At 58.1% G+C, this 27,187-nt stretch overlaps 1 protein-coding gene across 1 annotated transcript; it reads left to right on the top strand.

Annotated features, from left to right (window-relative positions):
• The first annotated feature begins 3,064 nt into the window (after window positions 1–3,064).
• On the top strand, window positions 3,065–13,884 carry Dact2 (dishevelled binding antagonist of beta catenin 2). Its single transcript, XM_090337602.1, has 4 exons — window positions 3,065–3,301; window positions 9,849–9,981; window positions 10,991–11,269; window positions 11,927–13,884. Exons 1-4 carry the CDS (start codon window positions 3,065–3,067, stop codon window positions 13,594–13,596), a joined length of 2,319 nt encoding a protein of 772 aa, XP_090193728.1. The 3' UTR covers window positions 13,597–13,884.
• Window positions 13,885–27,187: the final 13,303 nt, after the last annotated feature.

Raw genomic sequence — 27,187 nt, forward strand, 5'->3', positions numbered from 1 at the left:
AAACACCAGCCTGCTTCCCCAGCTGCGCTGGTGAGGAGGAAGCAGGGCCTGCTTGGAGGGGGAGGTTCTGGATTTGGGGAGGCAGTTCAGAGGTGGAACACTGCCTAGCATCCAGAGGTGTGTTCTGGTAGCTTGCGATTGGCTTTCCATGGTCAATAAAATTCACTTATTTAAGAAAGCCACATCATAATAAACAAGAGTTTTGCAGTCAGGAGGAATGATAAATGGATTAAAGGCAGGAAAATGTCCAAGAAATAACAAAGGAGATTGCAGACCCTTTGGGAGAGAAAGTCGGTCAGATGTGGACTGCTGGGGCATGGTGCCCAGACATCACGACAAACACTACTCGATGCTTCTGGGAGGGCGTGGAAAGCGAACGTCAATCCCACAAGTACTGAAGCTGGGCAGCGCAGCCACCTTTAGGGATTAACAGGGAAAACTCCACCGTGTGGTTGAGACACCAGCAATGACCATCTAGACCGCGAAACACCCGTCACACGGGAGGAAACACTCCGAAACAGGTTTAACAGGAGTTCAGGACTGAGCCACCGAAACCCACACAGTGTGTAGATTCCACGCAGGCCTCCTCCAAGTCCAGCGGTGTTCTCTGCAGAAACTGACCAGCCCATGCCAAATTCATACAGGAATGCCGCAGACACAAAGCTGTGAAAGGACAAGCAGGGGGCACCTAAAACTTACGACAGAGCCACGCTAGACAACAGAGCACGGGCACTGGCCGGTGCCAGAGTGAGGACACCAGGACATATACACCAGTGCGCCAGAGTGAAGACACCAGGGATCCACTTTCTACATCGACTAGCAGTCAACAACCTGGCAGGGGTTCAGTGGGAAAGCACTGCTTTGTGCGTGGACAGAAAAGGCCCACATGCAGAGCCCGTGGCACACCGCAGAGCCAGCTCCCATCAGGTGGAAGAATGGATGGAAAGCTGCTGGCCACTCTTAGGGACGTTAGCGCAGCTCCACCTGTGCAGACGCTCAAACTAAATGAACCCTGCTTTCCCGAGGGAGGCAACTGCACGGCCACAACCCCGCATACACCAACTGTGAGCGAAGGAACTCACGTCTAGCAGGGGGGCGAGGTTCTGCTGTCATACCCAGTGCACCCAAAGACCCTGCCGTGAAGCATTCCTCTTGTGTACCTCCACCTAATGGGATGTCCACAAGGGGTAGAGGAGGGAAGGGGAGGTAGAGGAGGAGGGGGGAGGTAGAGGAGGAGGAGAAGGTGGAGGAGGGGGGAGGTAGAGGAGGAGGGGGGAGGTAGAGGAGGAGGGGAGGTAGAGGAGGAGCGGGAGGCTAGAGGAGGAGAGGGGAGGTAGAGGAGGAGAAGGTGGAAGAGGGGGGAGGGGGAAGTATGAGAGGAGGGGGAGGTAGAGGAGGAGGGGGGGAGGTAGAGGAGGAGGGGGAGGTAGAGGAGGAGGGGGAGGTGGAGGAGGAGGGGGAGGTGGAGGGAGAGGAGGAGGGGGAGGTGGAGGGAGGAGGAGAAGGTGGAGGAGGGGGAGGGGGAGGTGGAGGAGGAGGAGGAGGTGGAGAGGACGTGGGGGGAGGTAGAGGAGGAGGAGAAGGTGGAGGTAGAGGAGGAGGGGGAGGTGGAGGAGGGACGTGGGGGGAGGTAGAGGAGGAGGAGAAGGTGGAGGTAGAGGAGGAGGGGGAGGTGGAGGAGGGACGTGGGGGAGGTTAGAGGAGGAGGAGAAGGTGGAGGTAGAGGAGGAGGGGAAGGTGGAGGAGGAGGAGAAGGTGGAGGAGGGGGAGGGGGAAGTAGAGGAGGAGGGGGAGGTAGAGGAGGGACGTGGGGGGAGGTAAGGGCCAGGGAGGCCTTGGGGTGACAGCTGAAGAGGGCAGGGCTTCTTTTGTAGGAGGAGGTCACTGCTCTGGACGTGAATCCCGGCCGCTCAGGAGGTGGACATCAGGGGGTTCCAGTGAGAAGCCAGCTGGGACAGAGAAGCCAGTGACACCCTTATGCCCCAAAACAAAAACAACGAAACACCAGCCAGAAGCTCACGTGGTAAAGCGTCAGCCTTCCCTGGGTTTCACACCCCAGCCGGGCCCACCCCCTCACAAATTAAACATGGGTTCCCCGAGTGGATACCTCCACCCTGGCTTGCCGCCAGGAACACGGCTCTCACAAGGCGATTGTTTTTAATTAAAGCTTACTACCACCTGTGTCAGGTTCTCCCTCAGTTTCTCCTCATCTGCTCTGGCTCCTCCATCACCAGCGCCTCCTATCCAGGGCCCAGCTGGGAGGAGGCGTCTCAGGCCCGGGCAGGGGGGCAGGGCTGCAGGGTGGTGGGGGGAGGTACAGGGGGCACAGTGGGGGGGGCAGCTTTGGGGTGCAGGGCCCTCGAGGAGGGACCACGAGGGGGGGTGAGGCTCTGGACAGGGATGTGGGGCTGGGGGGGGGCGCAGGGCTCTGGAGGGGGCGCAGGGCCGGGAGGGGCGCAGGGCTCTGGAGGGGGCGCAGGGCCGGAGGGGCGCAGGGCTCTGGAGGGGGCGCAGGGCTCTGGAGGGGACGCAGGGCCGGGAGGGGCGCGGGGCTCTGGAGGGGGCGCAGGCCCCGGGGTGGAGGGAAGCTCGGGGCTCTGGAGGGGGCGCAGGGCCGGGAGGGGCGCGGGGCTCTGGAGGGGCGCAGGCCCCGGGGTGGAGGGAAGCTCGGGGCTCTGGAGGGCGCAGGGGCGGGAGGGGCGCGGGGCTCTGGAGGGGCGCAGGGCCGGGAGGGGCGGGGCTCTGGAGGGGGCGCAGGCCCCGGGGTGGAGGAAGCTCGGGGCTCTGGAGGGCGCAGGGGCGGGAGGGGCGCGGGGCTCTGGAGGGGGCGCAGGGCCGGGAGGGGCGCGGGGCCGGGAGGGGCTCACCCGGCTAGGGAGAGAGCGCGGGCGGCCCGGCGGGCCCCTGGCGGCCGCCTTGACCTCGGGGCGGTGCCAGCACCCCTGGCGCGGCCGGCGATAGGTCCCACCCTGCGGCAACCTGCGGGCCGGGGGCGGGGAGAGGCGGCGGGCGGAGGGCTCCTGGCGGCAGGCGGCGCGGCAGGCTCGGGCGCAGCGGCCTCGGGATGTGGGCGCCGGGCGGCCCCGCGGGGCCCGGCGGGCTGGGATCGGCGCAGGTGGGCGCGCGGCTGCGCGCGGCGCTGGCCGGGCTGCACGAGCTGCAGGGTCTGCGCGCCGCGCACCAGGCGCGCGTGCGGGGCGCCCTGGCCTCGCAGCCCCCGCCCGGGGCCTCCGACCCCCGCGGCGCCCGCGGCCAGGAGCTGCGGCTGGAGGCGACGCTGGCCGCCCTGCAGGAGCAGCTGGTAGGGAGCGAGCCGGGCGGGGCGCGGGGAAGGGCGGCGCGGCCGGGTGTGCCAGGGGCCATGGGGTGCCTGGTGCTTGGCTGGGGGACCTGGGGTCTGTGTCCCAGCCAGGCCCCGCCACGCGCTCGCGTGGGCCGGACGAGTCACTGCCGGTTGGGGATTTCTTGCCGGGTGACTTGTCCCATTGTCACCATGGCTCCAGAGGCAGAGCGCACGCCCGGGAAGGCGCCAGGCCCCGAGTTCGCGCCGGGGACCAGCACAAAAAGACTCCTCCAGATCTTCTGGTGTGAGAAGAGCGGGGAGAGGGGGCCCTGGGGCGCTGCTCTCTGCCGGGCCTCTGCTCCGATCCCTCCCGGCCTGCTCATGGAGGAGATTCCCATAATTACTTCTGCGATGCCCACTTGAGTGTGCAATTTCATAGTCAAAGGAAAAGGTGGGTTGGGGATTTTTTCTTCTTTTTTGCTGTGCTGCAGGTTTTTAAAAAGAAAAATGCTATAGGTGTTGAGTCATCTCTTAATCTGAGAAATTTATTTTGCAGTAGACATTCAGATCTGCCCTGTTTAAAAAAAAAAAAAAAGTGGCTGTGAGCTGCTATGCGGCCCTCTCAGCTCAGCTCAACTGTGGGGACTCCAAGAATCAGGAAGTCCAGGGCCGCTGCCCAGGCTCCTGTTACCTCTGCTGATTACTAGAGAGGAGGTGCCGGAGGGGCCCAAACCCCCACACCCGGGCGTGGGTGGACGGGGGACCCCCCCATCACAATGGTGAGGTGTGGGTCAGCTGCACTTGGCGTCTCCAGCCCTGTTGTGACCTGGGTCAGGAGCAGCAGCCCACAGGCCTGGGAGAGGCCAGCAGCATTTATTTTCAAGGGGCTGGGACCTAGTTGATGTTTAACTTGGCTTCAGTCTTGTACAAGTCAGAGCTGTGAGTGTTCAGCCTCTAATTGCAAGTAGTCTTTTGAAGGAGATCAAACAGGTTTTTTGTTTAATTTTTTTTAATGTGTGGAGACCAGAAGGAACACGCAGACTTTGTCTTAAAACTTCATTCTTGGAATGGATTATGGATCAAAAGAGAAAAAGAATGGAATTAGTGTGACATCAGCCCAGCGCTTAACGCATTGACAATTTTCTTGTGGAGGAAAGAGTCCTAGGAGATGCTTGTTCTTTAGTGCAGAAAGCAGTCCTAGGCTGCTGTCCCGGAACTTGGGCACACAGGACTCCCCCCTGCTCGGCTTGCCTGGCCACCTGGCCTCACTCAGGTGTGAAGCCAGGAAGAGGCTTATCTGAACCCCAGGCAGAGTCATCCTACAGGAATTCTCCAGTGGGGACATGCTTTGGCTTTTCTAGGGATTTAAGCTGTCCTGAGGAAGGAAAACAGCTCTCATCACATGGGTGGCGTCCTCAATCACATCTAAAGTTGCCAGGAAAGTGCCAAGAGAGTCTGTGGAACACATAAATGAGAAGAACAAAAAGAGAGATGATTTCACTATCGCTGTCTCCCTATGCCAGATGTGATTTGGGTACTTCTGCCTCCACCCTTGGGACCCTGGCCCTCTGACCCCACATTCTGTGCCCACAGTCTTTCTGGGCAGAGCTGACCAAGCCTCATATTTTAAGGGAATTTGGAGATCCCCAGAAAGCAGCTGCATTTCCACTATGGAAAAGATGAAGCTCTCCCAGAGAGCTCCCTTAAGAGTAAAGCCAGCTATCGGCAAATATAACACAATCCTTCTATTAATTACAATAAAAAATATTGTTTTTAAAAAAGTAAAGCCAGCACTCTAGCCCTGGCTTCCATGCTGCAAATGGGGCTGAAATCTCAACCTTCTATCAGCAGGTGCTACTGTAACCTCTGAGCCATGCAGAAGCCAGAAAGAGCCACAGTGAAATGTTACCCGGGAGAATGCCCTGGTGGCTGGCGGTGCTGGTCTGTCTCCTCTGGAAAGGGGACTTGTCACAGCGCCTTTCCAGCAGGCTGTAGCTCTAGAATGAATGCTGCAGGAGCTGGGCACCAGCTGGGAACGGGGCCTGCTCTGGACCCTGTGTTCTCCTTGAACCCACTTCCCTGGCTTGGTAAGGATGGCCGCCCCCTGGGTCCGAGCCTCGGGCCTCCACTGGGCTTGACGAGCCTTCTACACCGGGGCTGGAGTTTGCCTCTCACAGGACAGAGACCACAGCAGCTGCGGTCCATGCATGCAGCGCTTCCACTGTAAGCGCTCTTCTTCTGTAAAGTGAGGACGTCTATGTTTGTTACTGTGTCTGAATGCTAAGGCGCTTTTAATTGTGTCCTCTGAGTGTGCCATTAGGTTTGGGCTGGGACTGACCATAGGGGAAGGCAAAGCAAATGCAACTGCAGCCATTTTCTGTGGACTCTTACCGAGAGCGTTTTGAAGGGCAGCATTGGCCGAATGCGTGACAGTGGCACGGTGGAGGGCACGTGAGGTGCTTCCTGGTGTGAGGGCCCGCCGGCCCTGCTTGCCCAGCCAGGGTGTGATCTACCGTGGGACACTGCTCTCGGCACAGAGGTCTAACCTGTGTCCCCCAGAGCGGGCCTCCCGGGGTCCTCGGCGTGTGGAGGGAGGCGAGCTCAGGCTGCCCCCGCTCACTGCTGGCCAGAGGCCCTCTGCTTGGAAGCTCAGGAGGTGTGCTGCAGGTGAACCGTCTACCCCTTTCTGGACACATAGCACTCGTCCTGGGCACACAGTTCTGTAATAAGGAGGAGTAAGCAAAGGCACAACACGGAAACCCCACACTAGGGTCAGTGCACAGAGACTACGAGGGTGCTGAGAATCACGGACGCTGGGCCCTTACAGGAGGGAAGGTCTGAAGGCAGCCAGAATCATCTGGGAGTCCCTGCCAGCCCCTCGATTATGGAGCAGAAGCTTAGTCTTGAGGCCAGCTGAGCACAGCAGCTGGACTGTGTGCATGCAGGCATGCATAGGCGCAAGTCCTGGTTTCTGCCATGTTACAACAAGAGGGAAAGCTGCTCACGGGATGACCACAGGAGCCCTTAGTGACTCTCAGTCCTATTTTTTTCCTGCAAGCCTGCAGGGCAGCTGGGCTGTGGGCCCAGGGCCGTGCTCTGCGCGTGCTGTGCGGGCCATGCTGGGCGGCGCTCCCCTTTGTGAAAATGTGCTGGGAAGCCGGGGCGGGGGGCGCTCCTGTCGTCAGGTGGGGCTGGGCCGTGGAGGTGGCTCCAGCCCGGAGTTGGCTCCTGGAGGGGAAGTTGAGGCAGAGGAGGTGGAGAGGCCAGCCTGCAGCTCACCTCATCTGGGAGAGACTGGAGACGGGAGAGATTCTCTCCTAGACCAGGAAGGCACCCACCTCCTCCCACTTGTGCTGGTTTCTCCATGGAAATCACCCATACAGCTCCCAACAGAAATGCAATCCCCCCCCAGAAGGCCACTCATGCGTGAGCCCAGCCCGTCAGGGGGTGGAGACTGCCAGGGTCAGTGCAGGCAAAAATAAACCATGATGTCTCACATCAACCAATGAAGTGTCATGCGTGCGAGGGGCTGTATGCCTGCTGTCCTGGCTGTGCCCCAAGTGCAAAAGGAGGGCGGCAGTCCAGGTTGACGTGGCAGAAAGCCGGACTTTCTTAGAAATAACCAGATATTATGTGGCCTGCATGGCAGAGCTCCTTCCTATCATGTTCAAAGCCCCGAGGACAAGCCCTCATTCTGCCAGAGGAAACAAGCAAGCATCATATACTTTGACAGAATGAGATATAAAATTACATCCATTAATTATCTGCTCCAAAGCCAATTGTTCATCTAAACAAGAAATTGGAAAACAGGCTGAAACTGTCCAGTTGGGAGAAGGAAAGCAGCGCTTACTCCATGCTGAGTTCAACATATGTACCAACGAGCACCGCATACGCTGTTTCCATGCCCGTGTGTACACGGACATGTGTGCATGTATGCCAATGTATGTACATATGTGTATAATGTGCATGCACACATGTTCATAAAGACAGATGATAAGCAGACACAGACAGGGCAGTATCTGTGGTTTACCAGCAGTGGTTTATTCTACTCAGTGCCCACAGGCTCTGAGGACAGCTGGGATTGTTCTGCATGGGGCCCGGGGTCAGGGATGGATTCCAGGCAGAGTTGGGGACTCCTGCCCTGCAGTAGGAGGGTCCCTGCACAGGGCTCCCTTCCCTAGAGCCCCCCCTTACCCTCAGTCAGGGAGGGAGGTGGGAGTCAGCGGCAGAGGCGGCCCTGCTTCCCTCCCTCTGGGACACACTGTCCCTTGGGGGCAGCTGTGACGAGCATCACAATACCAAGAAAATTCTTACCAAGAAATAAAAGCCAGCAGAGATGTGAGGGGGTCCCCGGCAGCGCCACTATGGATTCTGTGTGGTTTCATACGTGGGCTTAGTTTGCATTCGTACGAATGTATCTGATTGGAAATTGCAGACACATGTGGGCGTGGTGGGCAGCGGTCAGTGGACTCTTTCCTAAAGTGTGTGTGTAGCATGTGTGTGTCCACGTGGGCGTGGTGGGCAGTGGTCAGTGGACTTTCCTGAAGTGTGTGTGTAGCATGTGTGTGTCCACGTGGGCGTGGTGGGCAGTGGTCAGTGGACTTTCCTGAAGTGTGTGTGTAGCATGTGTGTGTCCACGTGGGCGTGGTGGGCAGTGGTCAGTGGACTTTCCTGAAGTGTGTGTGTAGCATGTGTGTGTCCACGTGGGCGTGGTGGGCAGTGGTCAGTGGACTTTCCTGAAGTGTGTGTGTAGCATGTGTGTGTCCACGTGGGCGTGGTGGGCAGCGGTCAGTGGACTCTTTCCTAAAGTGTGTGTGTAGCATGTGTGTGTCCACGTGGGCGTGGTGGGCAGTGGTCAGTGGACTTTCCTGAAGTGTGTGTGTAGCATGTGTGTGTCCACGTGGGCGTGGTGGGCAGTGGTCAGTGGACTTTCCTGAAGTGTGTGTGTAGCATGTGTGTGTCCACGTGGGCGTGGTGGGCAGTGGTCAGTGGACTTTCCTGAAGTGTGTGTGTAGCATGTGTGTGTCCACGTGGGCGTGGTGGGCAGCGGTCAGTGGACTTTCCTGAAGTGTGTGTGTAGCATGTGTGTGTCCACGTGGGCGTGGTGGGCAGTGGTCAGTGGACTCTTTCCTAAAGTGTGTGTGTAGCATGTGTGTGTCCACGTGGGCGTGGTGGGCAGCGGTCAGTGGACTCTTTCCTAAAGTGTGTGTGTAGCATGTGTGTGTCCACGTGGGCGTGGTGGGCAGTGGTCAGTGGACTTTCCTGAAGTGTGTGTGTAGCATGTGTGTGTCCACGTGGGCGTGGTGGGCAGTGGTCAGTGGACTTTCCTGAAGTGTGTGCGTAGCATGTGTGTGTACACGTGGGCGTGGTGGGCAGCGGTCAGTGGACTCTTTCCTAAAGTGTGTGTGTAGCATGTGTGTGTCCACGTGGGCGTGGTGGGCAGTGGTCAGTGGACTTTCCTGAAGTGTGTGTGTAGCATGTGTGTGTCCACGTGGGCGTGGTGGGCAGTGGTCAGTGGACTTTCCTGAAGTGTGTGTGTAGCATGTGTGTGTCCACGTGGGCGTGGTGGGCAGTGGTCAGTGGACTTTCCTGAAGTGTGTGTGTAGCATGTGTGTGTCCACGTGGGCGTGGTGGGCAGTGGTCAGTGGACTTTCCTGAAGTGTGTGTGTAGCATGTGTGTGTACACGTGGGCGTGGTGGGCAGCGGTCAGTGGACTCTTTCCTAAAGTGTGTGTGTAGCATGTGTGTGTCCACGTGGGCGTGGTGGGCAGTGGTCAGTGGACTCTTTCCTAAAGTGTGTGTGTAGCATGTGTGTGTCCACGTGGGCGTGGTGGGCAGTGGTCAGTGGACTTTCCTGAAGTGTGTGTGTAGCATGTGTGTGTCCACGTGGGCGTGGTGGGCAGCGGTCAGTGGACTTTCCTGAAGTGTGTGTGTAGCATGTGTGTGTCCACGTGGGCGTGGTGGGCAGCGGTCAGTGGACTCTTTCCTAAAGTGTGTGTGTAGCATGTGTGTGTCCACGTGGGCGTGGTGGGCAGTGGTCAGTGGACTTTCCTGAAGTGTGTGTGTAGCATGTGTGTGTCCACGTGGGCGTGGTGGGCAGTGGTCAGTGGACTTTCCTGAAGTGTGTGTGTAGCATGTGTGTGTCCACGTGGGCGTGGTAGGCAGTGGTCAGTGGACTTTCCTGAAGTGTGTGTGTAGCATGTGTGTGTCCACGTGGGCGTGGTGGGCAGTGGTCAGTGGACTTTCCTGAAGTGTGTGCGTAGCATGTGTGTGTCCACGTGGGCGTGGTAGGCAGTGGTCAGTGGACTTTCCTGAAGTGTGTGTGTAGCATGTGTGTGTCCACGTGGGCGTGGTGGGCAGTGGTCAGTGGACTTTCCTGAAGTGTGTGCGTAGCATGTGTGTGTACACGTGGGCGTGGTGGGCAGGCGTCTGTGGACTCTTCTTCCCTGCAGTTCAGCTGGAGGCTGCAGCTCCCAGGTTAGGAGACGTGCTTCTGGGATAATCTAGAACACAGATGGTATTCACCTCAGGCTTGGGGCCATTTTCTTCTCTCTTCCTTGGCGTAGTCCCGGTTGAGGCGGCAGGACGCCGGCCTGAAGACTCATTTGGACCAGCTGGACCGGCAGATTAGTGAGCTGCAGCTGGATGTGTGCCGGCCACCCTGTGAAGCCCTGGACAGCGACAGCAGGCCCAGTTCAGGTACGGAGAAGGCCCTGCCGTCCACGCACGCTGGAAGCACCACCTTCCACAGCAAGGTGGAACTGTTCCCTGTGCCCCTGCCAGGGCCCCTGTGACTGGGTGTGCAGTGCTGGCCTCAGCCTGTCCTCAGGTGGCTCTCAAAGCCAAGAAGCTGTTGGTGAGCCTGTTGGTAAGCTTCAGACAGATAACGGAAGCTTTCATTGAAAGAGAGTTTGTGCACAGCTGGATGACACTTTCTTCTGATAGAACAGAGCTCATGAATCTCCCCCTGGACCAAGATGGCTTGTTGGTTCTGATTATGCCGGGTAATCTTGGGGGATTTAATGCCACTTTATAGCCCGCAAGAACATATGGGTATTTAAGTCTGCATTTCAGTCTGAACCTTGAGGGACTTGGCGGGAAGACCTTTCCTCTTGCTCACTCACAGCCCTGTCTGGAAGGTCATGGCTGGCTTAGGAGCAGCAGATGTGCGCTCCTGGCACACGTGGTCTGGGACACTGCTGGCATGCGTGGCTGGCGTGTGTGGCCTGGGTCACTTCTGCCTTCAAAGCAATATCTCCACTTGGGAGTGCAGAGCCTGTTTTGAGGACGCATGGGTGGAGATGGGTTCGCATGACAAGCTGTGTGGCCCCAGGCACACCCTTTTGCTCGGCAGTTAGCTCCAGGCTGGACACTCAGCAGTCTTAGGGATGGAGGGGTCCTGGAGTTTCCCTGACCTGTCTGCCCGAAGACACCTAGGCCGCGGAGAGGAGGGCAGTGGGGCCACTCAGGGTGGAACCCAGGGACAGACACTGCCCGATTCATGGTCAGTCTGTAGACCCCGCCGGCCAAGGAAGGGATGAGCAGCCGAGAGGTGTGATAGAGGCAGGCTCTGACTCACCCAGAACTTCGGGCCCTGGGTCTGTCCAGAGCCCCTCACCTCTCCCTAGGCCCACACAGTGGAAGGCAGGGCCCCTGGACGGAAGGCATGCCCCTGTGGCACTGACCGGTCCATGTCGGTTCTGCCCAGGCTTCTACGAGCTGAGTGACGTGGGCTCCTGCTCGCTTTCCACTTCCTGTGCCTCCGTGTGCAGTGACCGCCTCTCCCCACTGCTGGGAAGTTGGCTGCCTGCCTTCCAGCCCTCCAAAGCCAGGGCCAGCATGGGGGCCTGGCGCCCCAGGTCTGCAGATGAGACCACAGTACCAGCATGGAGACCACAGCCCAGCGAAGAGGACGCCAGGCCCCTGGACAGAGCTGAGGACACAGGCCAGCCCTGGGGCTCATTCCCACCCAGGCCAGTGTCCACAGGTGAGAGTCAGGAGTGGTGGGAGTGTCACGTAGGTGTGGGCAGACCACAGAGGCATGGTCAAGGTGGGACCGTCTCATGCAAGCTCTGCACTGAAGGTGGGCTATGCCAGTCATTTGGCTTTCTTATTATCTAAGCTGGACATCAGCAAAGCTGAGGGTTCTTTCGTCTTCTAACGCCCATAATTATCTGTGTTTGAAGCGTAAGTTCAAGCAGATTTGCAGAGATAGCTCTCTTACTTTAGCTCAGTCCCATTGTCCTCAAAGGAAAACATGTCACTTGGGTTTCATTTTATTTCCAGCATAGAACCTAGGACACAGGATGGGCCTTGGTGGGGCCTTGGGCTCTCCATAGTGGGAGTTCCCGGGTCCACTCCCAGGAGCTTGGAGACCCCGTCATGTCCTGCTCACTGCATGCATCGATCTCTGCAGGCCACAGGCCGTGGTTCTGTGGGGAGCTGAGATGGCTCCTCCTGTGGCCAAGAAGCAGGGACAGTGTGCACACCCAGGCCGTCTCCGGCAGGGCAAAGAGCAGGGATCTCTATAAACACACAGACCTTTTCAGAGGGAGACAAGCCATGCTGCCGGCTGCATGGGTGGTAAGGGATAGAGACCTTGACTTCTCCTTTGGCTATGTTGATGCATCCTTCTCTCTCCTAGGTGACCTGGAGAGAGTTCTCCCAGCTGACCTGGGGCTCCACAGCTCTGACCCAGACAACACGTCTGCCTCCCTCTTCTGCCAGGGGGTAGACATCCCATCCCATGCCCTGGACCCCAAGTACCAGCGTGACCTGGTATCCAGGGGGGGCCACGAGGTGTACCCCTACCCCAGCCCTCTGCACGCAGTGGCCCTGCAGAGCCCCCTATTTGCTCTCACTAAGGAGACCCCACGACTTGTCAACCCTTCGCCCCCCAAGACACCCCCTTTAGGCTCCAAAAGTCTGAATGGGACCCAGACTGGGACCGTTCATGAAATGGAAACAGCGGGAGCCTACATCAACAGGCTGCTGAAGCTGAGGGGTCAGAGAGCCCCCCAGAGGGGGCTTGTGGAGGTACAAGGACCCCCAAGAGGGGGCACGTCCCCCTCCCCACAGCAGCTAGTCAGCCAGCGGTCAGGTGATGGTGGTGCGCCTGGGATGCTGGGATGGTCCCCAAGGGAGGACAAGCGAGGGACTGCAAGGGCTGCCGGCAGAGACAGCCTTGGGAAGCAGGAAGCCGAGTCCCCCGTGGACTCCCTCTCCTCCAGCAGCACCCCAGAGGAAAGTTGCTGTGTGGATGAGGAACCCACTGTGGGCCCCTCTCCCTGCAGCCCAGGCCGGGTCCCCTCACCCTCTGTACAGGGGAGCCACGGGAGGCCCCCTCTGGCTCCAGGGCCCTTTGCCCACCCAGCTTGTGCTGCTGCCAGTGAAGCATCCCCCGTGAGGCTGAAGGCCAGCTGCCAGCAGCCCCGGGCTTCAAGGGTCAGGAGCGGGGCCAGCGGAAAGGTGCTGCGGGCTGGGAAGCCACAGCCGGCAGTAGCCGAGAGACGCAGGGGCTTCCACGCTGCACCTGTGCTGCCGCTGGCGTGGGGCCCCCAGCACAGACCCCCCGGCGGGGGCCTCAGAAGGAAGCCTGTGCTAGCCAGGGAGACTCCTGGGCGGTCCTGCTCCGAGTCTACCCTTTACCCGGTGCCCCTCTTTGTTCCCCTGGTCGTAGCCCAGCAGGAAGGGTACCAGGCGCCTTCCCGCACCCCGTTCCCAGGGGAGGCTGCAGCCCTTGGTGAAGCCTCCAGGAGGAAGCAGCGACGGTGGCAGTCCACTGTGGAAATCTCAGCCAAGGGCCGCCCTGCCAGCCATCTTGAGTCTGACTCAGGTCCCCCCAGACCCATGACAAGGAAAGCAAGTGGCCCCCAGCCCCAGAGCAAGCCAGCGCTGGCTCGCCAGGATGCCTGTACCAGGAGCGACTTGAACCCCTCAGACCACTCAACTGAGTGTGCTTCTCGATTCCACTCCACCATCGCCGAGACCAGTGAGGAGGAGGAGGAGGAGGAGGAGGAAGAAGAGGCGAGTGACCATACCACCAACTGCTTTGGGGACCAGGAGTCCAGCAGCAGTGATGTGGAACGCGGTGTCCAGAGCAGCAGCAGCAGCCCAGCAGCCAGCAGGGCAGAGGCTGTGTGGGGGGCGCCGGCCTGGCCTAGGGAGGCCCCCCAGCATTTCCCAAAAGCCTCGAGGGGTGCAAGGCCCTTGCCCCCCGTGCCCAAGCTCTGCCGCATCAAGGCCTCCAAGGCCCTGAAGAAAAAGATCCGCAGGTTCCAGCCCACAGCCTTGAAGATCATGACCCTGGTGTGAGCGGCACAGCCCTGAGCAGGGCGTGAGCGGCTCCGGCACGAGAGCCCACGTGAGCGGCACGGTGAGAAGACCAGCTCCGTCGTCCGCTGCTGGCTCAGCAGCCAGTCAGCATCTGAGGAGCCCCCTTGGGTGCGGCCCTGTGCTTGGCTGTGCGTTTGTGGGGTCCCCCACCCCAGCTGAGATGGACAGACTGGCAGGGGAGTGATGCAGACTCAGGGTCTCACAAGCCACAGCCTGGGGGCAGGTGCTTTCCTGTCGAGCCATCGAATGTAGCCCTAACCTCCATCCTGTCTTTCGGAGCCCTTAGGCCAGGGCCCCCCAGAGGCATTGCCTTCAAAACTCCGGGCCTGAGTGCTGTGTGGAGACCAGAGCTCAGTCCCAGTGCCCTGGTATGCTCAGCATGAATGAACACCCAAACCACACCATGTCCTTGCAAAATAAAAGTACCTGCTGTGTGCCCTCTTGTAGGACTGGTCTTGGTCTTCCCAGTCCCTGCGCAGACTTAGCAGGTGTCCCGTCCGGCCTCGTGGGTGTCAGGTGACCCCTGAGGAAGGGGATGCATTGAAAGGCGGCCGAGAGGCCAAACTTGGTTCCAGGACAGAGAGGCTAGTTGTAAAATGTAGGCGAAATCAACGTGGACCTTTTGGTTGATGTCCTCCCACCTCCCTCCCAAAAGAAATGTCCCTGCTCTGCCTGCTTCAGAAGGAGCACGGGTGCTCGCACAGGGGGTCCTCATCGTGATCCTCACGGTGGGCCTCACGAGTGGTCCTCATCGTGGTCCTCATCATGATCCTCATGGTGGTCCTCATCGTGATCCTCACGGTGGTCCTCACGGTGGTCCTCACGGTGGTCCTCATCGTGATCCTCACGGTGATCCTCATCGTGATCCTCACGGTGGTCCTCACGGTGGTCCTCACGGTGATCCTCACGGTGATCCTCACGGTGGTCCTCATGGGTGATCCTCACTGTGGTTCTCACGGTGATCCTCACGGTGATCCTCACGGTGGTCCTCACGGTGATCCTCACTGTGTTCCTCACGGTGATCCTCACGGTGATCCTCACAGTGGTCCTCACGGTGATCCTCACTGTGTTCCTCACGGTGATCCTCACGGTGGTCCTCACGGTGATCCTCACTGTGTTCCTCACGGTGATCCTCACGGTGATCCTCACGGTGGTCCTCATGGTGGTCCTCATCGTGGTCCTCATCATGATCCTCACGGTGGTCCTCATCGTGATCCTCACGGTGGTCCTCATGGTGGTCCTCACGGTGATCCTCACGGTGGTCCTCATGGTGATCCTCACGGTGATCCTCACGGTGATCCTCACGGTGGTCCTCATGGTGGTCCTCATCGTGGTCCTCATCGTGATCCTCATGGTGGTCCTCATCGTGATCCTCACGGTGGTCCTCATGGTGGTCCTCACGGTGATCCTCACGGTGGTCCTCACGGTGATCCTCACGGTGGTCCTCACGGTGATCCTCACGGTGATCCTCACGGTGGTCCTCATGGTGGTCCTCACGGTGATCCTCACGGTGGTCCTCATGGTGATCCTCACGGTGATCCTCACGGTGATCCTCACGGTGGTCCTCATGGTGGTCCTCATCGTGGTCCTCATCGTGATCCTCATGGTGGTCCTCATCGTGATCCTCACGGTGGTCCTCATGGTGGTCCTCACGGTGATCCTCACGGTGGTCCTCACGGTGATCCTCACGGTGATCCTCACGGTGATCCTCACGGTGGTCCTCATGGTGATCCTCACGGTGGTCTTCACGGTGATCCTCACGGTGGTCCTCACGGTGATCCTCACTGTGTTCCTCACGGTGATCCTCACGGTGATCCTCACGGTGGTCCTCATGGTGGTCCTCATCGTGGTCCTCATCATGATCCTCATGGTGGTCCTCATCGTGATCCTCACGGTGGTCCTCATGGTGGTCCTCACGGTGATCCTCACGGGTGGTCCTCACGGGTGATCCTCACGGTGATCCTCACTGTGTTCCTCACGGTGATCCTCACGGGTGATCCTCACGGGTGATCCTCACGGTGGTCCTCACGGTGGTCCTCACGGGTGATCCTCACGGTGATCCTCACGGTGGTCCTCAGGGTGATCCTCACGGGTGATCCTCACGGTGGTCCTCACGGTGGTCCTCACGGGTGATCCTCACGGTGGTCCTCACGGTGGTCCTCACGGGTGATCCTCACGGTGGTCCTCACGGGTGGTCCTCACGGTGATCCTCACGGTGGTCCTCACGGTGATCCTCACGGTGGTCCTCACGGTGGTCCTCACGGTGATCCTCACGGTGGTCCTCACGGTGATCCTCACGATGGTCCTCACGGTGACCCTCACGGTGGTCCTCACGGTGACCCTCACGGGTGGTCCTCACGGGTGATCCTCACGGGTGGTCCTCACGGGTGATCCTCACGGTGATCCTCACGGGTGATCCTCACGGGTGATCCTCACGGTGATCCTCACGGTGGTCCTCACGGTGATCCTCACGGTGATCCTCACGGGTGATCCTCACGGGTGATCCTCACGGTGGTCCTCACGGTGGTCCTCACGGGTGATCCTCACGGTGGTCCTCACGGGTGATCCTCACGGTGATCCTCACGGTGGTCCTCACGGTGATCCTCACGGTGGTCCTCACGGTGATCCTCACGGTGATCCTCACGGGTGATCCTCACGGTGATCCTCACGGTGGTCCTCATGGGTGATCCTCACGGTGATCCTCACGGTGGTCCTCACGGTGATCCTCACGGTGGTCCTCACGGTGATCCTCACGGTGGTCCTCACGGTGATCCTCACAGGTGATCCTCACGGTGGTCCTCACGGTGGTCCTCACGGTGATCCTCACGGTGGTCCTCACGGTGATCCTCACGGTGATCCTCACGGGTGGTCCTCACGGTGGTCCTCACGGTGATCCTCACGGTGATCCTCACGGTGGTCCTCACGGTGATCCTCACGGTGGTCCTCACGGTGGTCCTCACGGTGATCCTCACGGGTGATCCTCACGGGTGGTCCTCACGGTGGTCCTCACGGGTGGTCCTCACGGTGGTCCTCACGGTGGTCCTCACGGTGATCCTCACGGGTGGTCCTCACGGTGGTCCTCACGGTGGTCCTCACGGTGGTCCTCACGGTGGTCCTCATGGTGGTCCTCACGGTGGTCCTCACGGGTGATCCTCACTGTGTTCCTCACAGTGATCCTCACGGTGATCCTCACGGGTGATCCTCACGGTGATCCTCACGGGTGGTCCTCACGGTGGTCCTCACGGTGGTCCTCACGGTGATCCTCACGGGTGATCCTAACAGTGATCCTCACTGTGTTCCTCACGGTGATCCTCACAGGTGATCCTCACGGTGGTCCTCACGGTGGTCCTCACGGGTGGTCCTCACGGTGGTCCTCACGGTGATCCTCACGGTGATCCTCACAGGTGATCCTCACGGTGGTCCTCACGGTGATCCTCACGGTGATCCTCACGGTGATCCTCACGGGTGGTCCTCACGGTGATCCTCACGGGTGGTCCTCACGGTGGCCCTCATCGTGATCCTCACGGTGATCCTCACAGTGGTCCTCACGGTGATCCTCACGGTGATCCTCACGGTGATCCTCACGGTGGTCCTCACGGGTGGTCCTCACGGGCGGGAAGGGCACTGCCCAGTGTCCCTGCCATCCAGGACCAGCTGCACAGAAGCTTGAGAAAGACCCCAGCTTTGCCACCCAGCTTTCCATGGCTGCCGGCCCCCTCCGGAAGACAGAGCTAGCCTGCAAAGGCTAGGCAGTAACCTGGCCGAGCTGGCCAGACGCTGGCTCCTAGCACTGGAACCTTTCTGGGAGACCAGGAAGCATGTTGCCTAGCGAAACCCCACCAGAACTGAGCAGGAGCCGTTGGGGACATCAGCGAATGTGGACCCGTCCCATTTATAATGTGGGTGAGCTCAACAGTCCTAGAGAGCATGAAGAGAGCTGAGGTGCAGGTCCCTCTTGACAGCATTCAGCTCTTGGCATTCTTGATGGCATTCCTAGCGCCATCCTGAAATAGAGGGTTGCAATCACCCTAGACCCTTCCTCATTCTAGGCAGGAATCAGGTAGATTCCAAACCTCCAGGCTCTTCCACAGCGAGTGCCCTCTCATCCTCAGGACTCGGCCGCTGAGGAGTTCAGCAAGGGGACTCAGGTGTGCAAGTATGGAAGGGCACGGATGGAAGGCACATGCGCTTAACCAGTGACTGTGAGAACTGGCCCTGACCAGGGCCCCAGTCTCGATTCCTGAGTGCCCGCGTGGGCAGGAACTCTCTAGACGCTGTTCATGGGAAGGGGCAATCTTGAACCCGCTCCACGAAACTGCAGTTCCCCCCTCGCGGTGGCAAGCAGTGATTGATGGTGACCCTCCAGGCCCCATGTCCAGGGGCCGTGGCTGGTTCAGAGAAACCCCAGTGTCTGGATCCGCTGTCAACAGGATGGTTAAGGGCTGCGTCAATGTGGACAGTACCATGAAGGGCTGAGTCGGGCTGAGTGTGGCCCAGGGAGGGGATGAGGCCAAACAGACACCAGGTGGGATCCAGTGGGTCACCCAGGATCCCGTCCTCATGCACAGCAAGGACTCTGATGTGATGTGTGGAAATCCACAAAGACTGGCCAGGCACAAACAAGCAATGCTGGTTAGCGGGGGCCTGCCCTGCAGGAGTTCCTTCATCACCTGCATCTGGCAGACTCAAGCAGAGGACGGGACAGCTTCCGGGAAGGAGGGCCATAGAAGAGGCAGGCAGGGCCTGGGGCCCTTCGTGCTTGAGCAGGGCTAGTCCTGGACGAGCCCTCAGCTGTGGACGGAGCCATGGCAGGTGGCATTGACGGCCACTGTGGCTGATATTCAGGGATGTTTCGGGCAGAGTTCTATAGGCGTGGGGTCCCAGTTCTGCTTCCACCCGTGGCCTGGCCATTATCCTTTTGAAGCAGGAGCATATAATGTTAATGTTTCAAAAGGTCTGTTGTCTGGATGGTAATTGTAGCCTTGGACAAGGGGCCTAACCCAGGCCTGTGGCAGTGGGAGCCAGGTCTAGGTGAGAGGCAGGCGGAGACGTGCCAGGTGCAGCTCCTGTCTGTAGAGATTGTATCCTGTCTCCCGAAGAGGCCATGTGCTACCTACAGCAGTGATACGTGGTCTGCACGACTCTGTAGGCCAAGCTCCATAGCCCCAGAGGCCTATGCCTTCGGGGTGGAGTGTCACCTGCTCCAAGCGATGGCAGAATTCAAGCAGGGGGATCTAGGTTCTGGGGCTGCATGCAGCTTGACTTCAGTTGTAACAGGACATCCACTTGGCAGCACAGGAGACAGACTCGGGGCTTGTTTGCATCTAGAAATGCTGGTGTGAAACTTAGGTGTGCTGACTACAACAGATAACCACAGACACTAGTACAAAACACAGAAGACAGCTTCAGCTCTGACAACTTGTCCTCTGAAAGGAATTATGCAGAAGCTGGAGGAGTTCAGATCAGCTCCCACGCCGACTGAGTGGTGTGAGGTAATATGAGATCCCACGCAATACAAAGATTGGATGCTTGCAGTTTCTTACATATAATTTAGAGGAAAGGACAGCGTACCAAAGCATTCTCAGAAGCCTGTGGTTGAGAGAATCCCCTCTGCCTGGGTTAAGGTGGACATTAATTAACCCTGAGGTTTAATGGTGCAGCTCTTGGTGGTTGGCCTTTATTATCTGCTATTTATTTTTAACAAGTGCATGTGATTGGTAATTAATATTTACTTAGCACTTTTTTTACAAAGCAGTTCCAGAAAGGCCTTCCTTTGGTGCTTGTGACATTGCCGTGAGCTCGGTGTGGTGGGTGTATCGTATGGACACCATAGTGGATCTGAAGTCTGAATGAACAAGCCTGCGGTGCAGGTGGTCTCACAGCCAGAGTGAGGCCATCTGAGGTGGCTGAGCTCAGACCAGGGCTTCCAGTTCAGGGCCAAGCCTGCAGGTCACCTGAGCGAGGGTGTAGCTCCTTAACCCTGCCGCCTTCCCTTATATCTTACATCTTCCTGTCTGCAATCTCATCTGGATCTTCCGAGCCTTTCGTTTATGGAGCTCCATGAATGAAGACATCTTCTGGTTTAGGAAGAGGCTGACATCCGGGACTTCTGCGGACCCTACTCTGCAGGCCTGGTGTGGGCAGAAGCCATGATCAGAGCCCATCCCGGCCCTGTTCTCCAAATGAATCTTGTGGCTCACACACCTCTACGTCTTGTTTGGTTGATCCTTTCTAACCAATTATAATTGTACACAGGTGCTTCACACAAGAACATGTTTCGGTGTCCATACCCAATGCCAGGTCAGGCTCATTAACGTGCAGAAATCGTCTGACACTCCCAGTATGCTGCAAGTGGATCTGCCACCTCCTTAAAAACGTTGATACCTCAATAACAAGTGGAATGCGGCAACGAGAGCCAGTGCACGCCTGAGGCCACCCAGTCTTTCCCGGTTCCACCTAATGTTGCTAAGCTAAATATATGTTGTTTTAAGAAACAATCCTTCAGTGGGGCTGAGGTCACCTGATCCCTCATGCTTTTGTGGTTCTCTGCACAATGAGATCACTTTCAGGCACTTTATTTAACACAATGTCTTCCAAACTTCCTTCAGCGCTAGCTTCAAACCTCAGCAACCAAGGCGTTACTACTACTTCTAGAAAGCGTTCCTAGAACTTGTGGAACAATGGTGTGGAACGTCTGGCTTGGTAAAGAGGGCAAAAAACTAATGTCTAAATCCCAAGGCGAGCACAGAGCCAGCCTGCCTGCCTGTGTGGATGGGGTACTGGTACTGAGAAGGCTGAAGGCTTGGTATCCAGATTCCACTGCAGGAAGGCTCAGTCTCCTAGCCTGCCGTGCTCCCAGGCTGCACAAAGGAGCTAGGGATGGTGGCACTGCGGGGGGGGGGGGCGTTAGGAATGGGTCACGTCAATGCTCTGCCATTCCTCTGCTGGGGCAGTGTCCATCTGCCCTGTGAGGATGCTCTGGCCAGTCCTGTCCTTCCAGGACCCCCAGGTAGCTGCACAGTAAAGACTCAGGGAAAGACAGATACACAATGGGGAGAGAGGTACCACGCCTCCCTCCAGTTAATTTATGGCCCTCATAGTGAATCTGTGTTTTTAGCAAAGTGCCTCTAAGCCCTGTCACAGGATGGCCACAGAATGGCCAGCAGACTGGCTGCCTGTGGAGCTGTGTGGCTCAGGAGGCACCTGGCCCTTGATACTTACCTTTCCTGCCACAACACGAGGACGAGGGGAATATTCATGCAACTCCAAAACGGACCCCAGCGGCGGTGTGTGCCTGGCCCTCAGAGAAGGCCTGCCCTTCATGGGGGGCTTACGCCCTTCCACGCACCAGAACCCCATGTGCATGTCCCACCTAACACCTCATTGCACATCAAAATTGCAGCATGCTTGCAGCTTGCTTATCCCTCCACAACAAATGTGCTTCGTATCTTTTAGTCAAAAATGTCGACAAGGTTCCCTAAGGCCCCTCGAAGGCTGAATGTATCAAATACAATGTTCATTTCTGAAGCACCAGCTCCTGCCTCACTGAGTGTGGTGTTGGTTGTGCGCTGGCTGCCAAAGGCCTCTGCCAGGAGCCAGAGCCCCCAGGCAGAGCCACTTTGTGCTTTAACAATGTACCCTGAGAAGCTTTGAAGCCACAGAGAATACCCCTACAGCTTTATCTGCAATGGCCGGTTTTGTTCAGTCCAGTTATTTTTAGAGCTGGCTACAGGACAGCTATGCCTGGGTAAAGAGCCTAGGAAGCAGCTGCATGAATGGCCCCCGTTCTGATCAACACCAGTGCCCGCTGGAAAGGCACAGATGGCAGAGGAGCTTAGGTAGACGTTTAATCCTGGGACCCACCTGCCTTCCATCTCCCCGGCCTCTGTAGGGGGCCTCAGGCCCCGGTCCTCATTGGTCTCAGAGGCCACCATGAGGGATATGAGCAGGACAAAGTGAGCCACAGAACTAGCCGTGTTGGCCCTGAAGGGGAGGGGCTGGGCCGCCAAGGTCCACCTTCTGGGAGGCCTGAGGGGAGGCCCTCCAGGACCCTCCAAGCCCTGTCCTAGCCCCTGGGTTCCCACGTTTTCCCTGCAAGACAGCAGAGTCTGCGCCCCAGAGACACCCATTCTCCAGCAGTGGGAATGGTGTGGTGACCTAGGGGCCAGCCCAGGCCTTGGGGGCTGGAACTCCGCTGGAAGTCAGTCTGGCTGTTGTGAGAGCTTGGCAGCCCATAGCTACACGTAGCCCGGATGCTGAATCGCCCCTGACGTGCAGGCATCGCCGTGTGGCTGCCAGGACCAGGTCCCTGCTCGACTGGGGAATGGTGTCCACACGGCAGACTGCTGCTCTGCCCACAGCCCACGCAGCTCGGCTGACACAGCTTTGCCCTGCCGGGAGGGCAGCCCGCACAGGTCTCCTCGACCTCGGGCTGTGTGCGCGAGTGCCCAGCAGAGCCCAGCCCTTACCTTCCTGCGGAATGGCAGAGCTTGGCCGCAGCCCGAGCAGGAGCTGGAGTGCGGTGGCGCCAAGCCTTTGTGCGTGGTTTTCTCATGCACAAAACTGAATTCCACGCGTGGCTTTTCTACCAAGACTAAACATGCCTTTCTCTTCTCTTAAGCAGGGAGAAATCATCCAGGCCGAGGAGAAGGACATGGATGGGAAGAGGCGGAGGGGGCACAGATCGGCTCTGGGGCTCCCAGGGCACGGCGCAGGACTGATACGGGACACGCGGGTGTGTGAGCTGCGAAGGATGAACGGGTGTGGTGTGGGATGCCCACGGGGCCTAACGCACCATCAATTAGTAAATCGCACTGGCCCAGTCGCACTCTCCCTCCATCGGCTCTGGGGTCAGGGGATCAGGAAGCAGATGAGACCTTCTACGTGAGTTATCCCAGCCTCGTGTCCACTGTTGGACACTGGCATGAGTCCACACAGAAGCCATTGCAGAGGGCAGACTGTTCCTGCTGACCACACAATGACGATGCCCCAGTGGCAGAGACTCGGACTCAGCTTCCTAGCACCTGCGTGCAGTCCTGTCCCTGCTAGAAGATGATGTCTCAAGTGAGGCAGTCGTCAGATGGCATGTGGTCAGTCAACACTCCGCTAAACATTAATCCTGAGCAAGGAGGCACGCAGCCTGCAGTGGGGCCACCCTCCCCTGTCCGACTGCCCTGGCAGTGCCCCGTCCCAGGGGCTCTTCCTCCGAGATGCCAGCCATCTGGTGGCCAGGCTGGGAAGGCGGCCAGGGCCACTGTGTTCTCATGGTAGTTTGGGGAAGGATTTAGGGTCTGGGAACTCTGGGATCAGGGAGCCTTCTCAGAGGGGAGCCTGTGTCCCCGTCTCCTGATAACCTAGGGTATGAGGAAAGATGAAGCCCAACTGACCTGGGCCTCCTGTCACTGGGCTTGATGTCACTCCTGACTGTGAAAACAAGGCAGCCCAGCGATGGGGCCAATGAGCCTCAAAGGAGAGCCCGGCTGGCACCGACCTCCAACCAGTGTGGGCTGCAATAGAGAAAAAGCCCCAGGGGTCCAAAACCAGCCTCCTCCTAGATTCCAGGGTGACCAGGACCCTGGAACAAGGAAAGAACACCACATAGCCCAGCGGCTACCCCATTACCTGGGGCTGGTGGCCTCCGTACCTCGGCCGCAGCCCCAGCCAGCGTGGAGGACTGGCCCACCTGACTCTCATTCCCTGCAGCAACAGAGAAAACTCTCGGAGGAACTTGGATGGTGGAAGCAACAACAGCAGACTCACCCCATGCTGCAGTTCCAGCCATGAACTCATGTGCAGCGCCTGAACACTCTGTCCTGGGCCCCCAGGGCCAGGCACAGACCCCCCCCCGCTGATCCAGGAGACGGGGGGCCCCCAGCATGTCGAGGGGACGGTGCCCTCAGGTGCAGTCCCAGCCCTGTCTGTGTGAGCGAACTTGGCAGAGGCAGCACACACAGAGGCGGATGCGGTGGCTGTTTGGCACGAGTAGAAAATGGGAACTGAGGAAAGGAAAGCAATTCTATCACTGTCCACAGTCACTGTCTTGGCAGCCATGTCCCCGCTACTCTGTGTAGGTCGAGGGCCTCACAGAACACCTCAGACCTGATGTCTCCACAGGAGGCTGTGAGCAGACCATGCCAGAAGCCTCCCCGTGGGCATCGGATTCTCATGGGCATGTTCCATTTTGGCAGGTGGCATTCCACCTACATCCTCTTCGCAAGACCTTGTGGAGATAAATTGCTCTTAAGCTTTGTGCTTAGGTGCACGCTGTCTTTCGGGTGACACGTGGGCTTGGCGGGGAGGTAAACCGACTGGCCCTGTGCTCAGTGAGCTTCCACACAGCCTTTCTCTCTAAAAATGCAAATGGTATCTAAAAAGAAAGCAGGGTTCACCCACTCCCAGCCGTCATTCTGTGGCACTTCTGAGGAGCCGGCGGTGAGCTGGCCCCATGAGGAGGAGCTGGCTCCAGCCAGTGCGGCTGTTCTGTAGTTGGAGCTCTTATCAGTCCTCAGGTGAAATGGAGACGAATGCACTGGGCTCTGCAGCTTTTAAACCCAGCCAAGGATGCAAAGTTCTCCCAAGCGATATGGTTAGAATGGCAGAAGATAATGGGCTGAGCTTTCAGTGAAAGGTTTCCAGGCTCTGTAAGGGAGCCAAGACTCATGTGCAGCTTTCAGAGTGCACCCTGGTAGGGCTTCTGCGGGCACCGATGGCCCTGCACTGGGCCCTGCCTCAGCTTCCTCCTGCATGTCAGCCCCTCACTGGAGACCCAGGCACCAGTGCAGGGAGATGCCCAGAGTCTCTGGAGAAGGCTCGGAAGGGTGTGTGGAAGGACAGCTAGCTGGCTCCAACTCCCACATGCCACGTGGGAAGATTGTTTTTTTGTGTTGCAGAACCAGGACAATTGCATTGCATTTGAAACATCGAGTGAGTCCATGCAGGGGGGATCCAGGATTTTATCCCATCTGAGAAGTGAAAACCCGCCCCTGTGTTCTAGGTGCACTCAACAGGCCCCATGGCTGACCCCAGTCACCACGGTACCTCACTGACACCTCAGGCCCCCAAACCCCACCATGGTGATGTAGCCAACACCCTGAACCCCAAATCCTCCCCTCCTGGCCAGAGCACAGAACACAGAAGTCAGAGCCACCAAATAGAAGATGAAGGACAGGAGACAGGATGACAGCGTCTTTCACTTCGCTAGGAAGAGAGCAGCCACCTCAGTCTTACAAAATGAAAAAAGTAAAGGTGACGTTCTACTGGTCACCGAGAGCAGAGACCATTCCCCAGATGGCAGCCCCTGGCACTGACCACAGCGTCACAGCAGCCTTAACCCATCCCAGGCACATGGGCTCAGGAACAGGAATCCAGACTTAGAAGACAAACTGAGCTTTCCTGGGGCCCATCGTAGGACAACCCAGTCCCAGCGTTGTGCCACCAGCTCGTGCTTGGCATCGCTTCGTCCCCCATGGCTGGTGTTGGAGAGGAGCTCGCTTGCATGCCAGGAGCTTTCCTGTGCCACCCAGCGGTTTACCCTCTTCCAGGTAGGTAAGAAGCGACCGCGTTGCTCACTTCCCGTGCTGTCCCCAGGCCTAAGCTCCTCGTGGAGCTTCGGAATCCAGATGTTTCTGGGACTGGCCCCCTCCCTGAGTCAGGGTGAGGGATGGCTCTCCTAGGTCAGCAGAAGGCCGGCCCGGGCTCCACTCAGCCTGGCAGTGGCCTCAGGGAAGTGTGGACTCTCTCCAAAGCGGCTCAGCAGCTGCCTCGGTCTACTCAAGCTGAGGATAGACTGTGCTACAAAGCATGCCTAACCATGCCGGGCCCTCTGGGACCACCCTGACACCCAGCAGGCCCCTCCAGGACCGGGCTGCCACACGGGGCCCAGCCAGGGATGCCCGAACGCCCCTCGGGCCCCTCCTGACCCCCTGCAGAGCAGCTCTGCTCTCTCTTTGCTCCCACCAAGCTTTCGAGATGTTTTGAAGCCATGGGTTTGTACCACGTGCACAGATGCCTGTCATTCTAAATACAGGAGACCTGGAGGAGAACGTCCAGTTTCTCCAAGAACTTGTCACAACACCCATTTATTTAAGATGTGGGAAGGAGGAGGAGGGGAGAGGATCACCAAGCGAAGGTTTCCTGTGAGTCTGGGGTGCTTAGAATCCGTATCCACAGGTGGCAGCTCTGTGCCCTCCAGGCAGAGGAAGGACGCTGGGATGCGGGAACAGTGAGGATCTCGCTGCTCTTAGGAGAATCTGGCTTTATCCCAATCTTCACGAGGCAAGTTTACAACTGAAGTATGCAGCTAATCCTAGATTGTCATGCTGCCCACCGTGAGCCTCGGGGCCCCTCCGCACCAAGTGGGCTGGTAATTTACTTACCACAGTCTCCTAGTGGAAAATAAATGTGTGCTTAGAAATGTAGAGAGAGGGCATCACCAGTGGGGGTGGCAGATGGGGACTGCGATCCGAGGTCTGCAGCCCTGGAATCCACTGCCTTTCTCTGTTCTCCACTCCGTGTGCAAGATCGAGGCTCTGAGGGGGCACACTCACTTGCTCTGAGCCCAGGTTAATGTTTAAAACGTCTGTAAATACTCAGGGCCTCTTGAAGAATAAACAGAAGTTTTATAGCCCCCACGGGGGAATCGAGGTGGGGGGGGGTCCAGAGGAAGCATGGAGAAGTCTTTTCATGGCTACTGGAGATGTTTAAGTAAATATTTTGAAACCCATATCCTAAAAGCAGCAGTAGGCCTTCATCTTGGAACCAATCAGTCCTTGTCATCTGTAGTTTTCTCACATCTGCTCTTTTCTGTTTTCCAAGGACAAGGGAGCAGGAGGAGGGAATCTCTTCTGTCTTCCCGCCCTAGAGGAGCGGTTGTAGGCAGTGGCCAGAGAGGACTGGCTGGGCTAGGGAGGCGGGATGCTGAGTTCCAACATGGTCCAGAGGAGATGCTGGAGCTATGTGCGTGCGAGGGCCTGCGTGTGGAAAGCCTCGGTCCACACTGCCATCTCTACGTGTGTGCTCCGAGGATGCCTCTGACAGCCTGCATTTTGGTGTAGACATGCTGTTGTCTCAAGGGACTGTCATCTGAGCACATTCTATGACTCCGGATATGTAGCTGCACAAAATGACAGCCTGGAGACAGAAGGTGCACAGTGCACTTAGGAACATTTAAAACTTGAAGCTCATGTTGTTTTTTCTCATCTGCCGTCAATCATCTTGGGCAATTTTTATTTTCATGTTGGTCTCCTCCCAGGGCTGAGTCACCCCCAACGCGCTCTCCTTGGCAGGCTGTTGGAGATGGTGGGACGGAAAGGTCTGCTGGGAGCAGTTCCTGTTCGGGGACCTGTCTGGGGCCTGTCTGGACTCTGGGAACCGTCCCTCCATTACAATGCCACGATGTTTGCAGGATGGTGAGGTCAGACCCCTATGAAGCGGAAAATCCGCCACAGCATAAGATCTGTTGTCTGGCCTAAAGGAGTGCACGTCACGGCTCGTTCTCGGCCCTGAAGATGGTCAGAGAGGATGCGATGCCGGCTGTGTGTCTGAGGGTGGCGTGCAGCCTGCCAGGCTTTGA

Source organism: Megascapheus bottae, chromosome 8 (genome assembly GCF_031878675.1).
Source record: "Megascapheus bottae isolate mThoBot1 chromosome 8, mThoBot2.hap1, whole genome shotgun sequence".
NCBI classification, from domain to species: domain Eukaryota; kingdom Metazoa; phylum Chordata; class Mammalia; order Rodentia; family Geomyidae; genus Megascapheus; species Megascapheus bottae.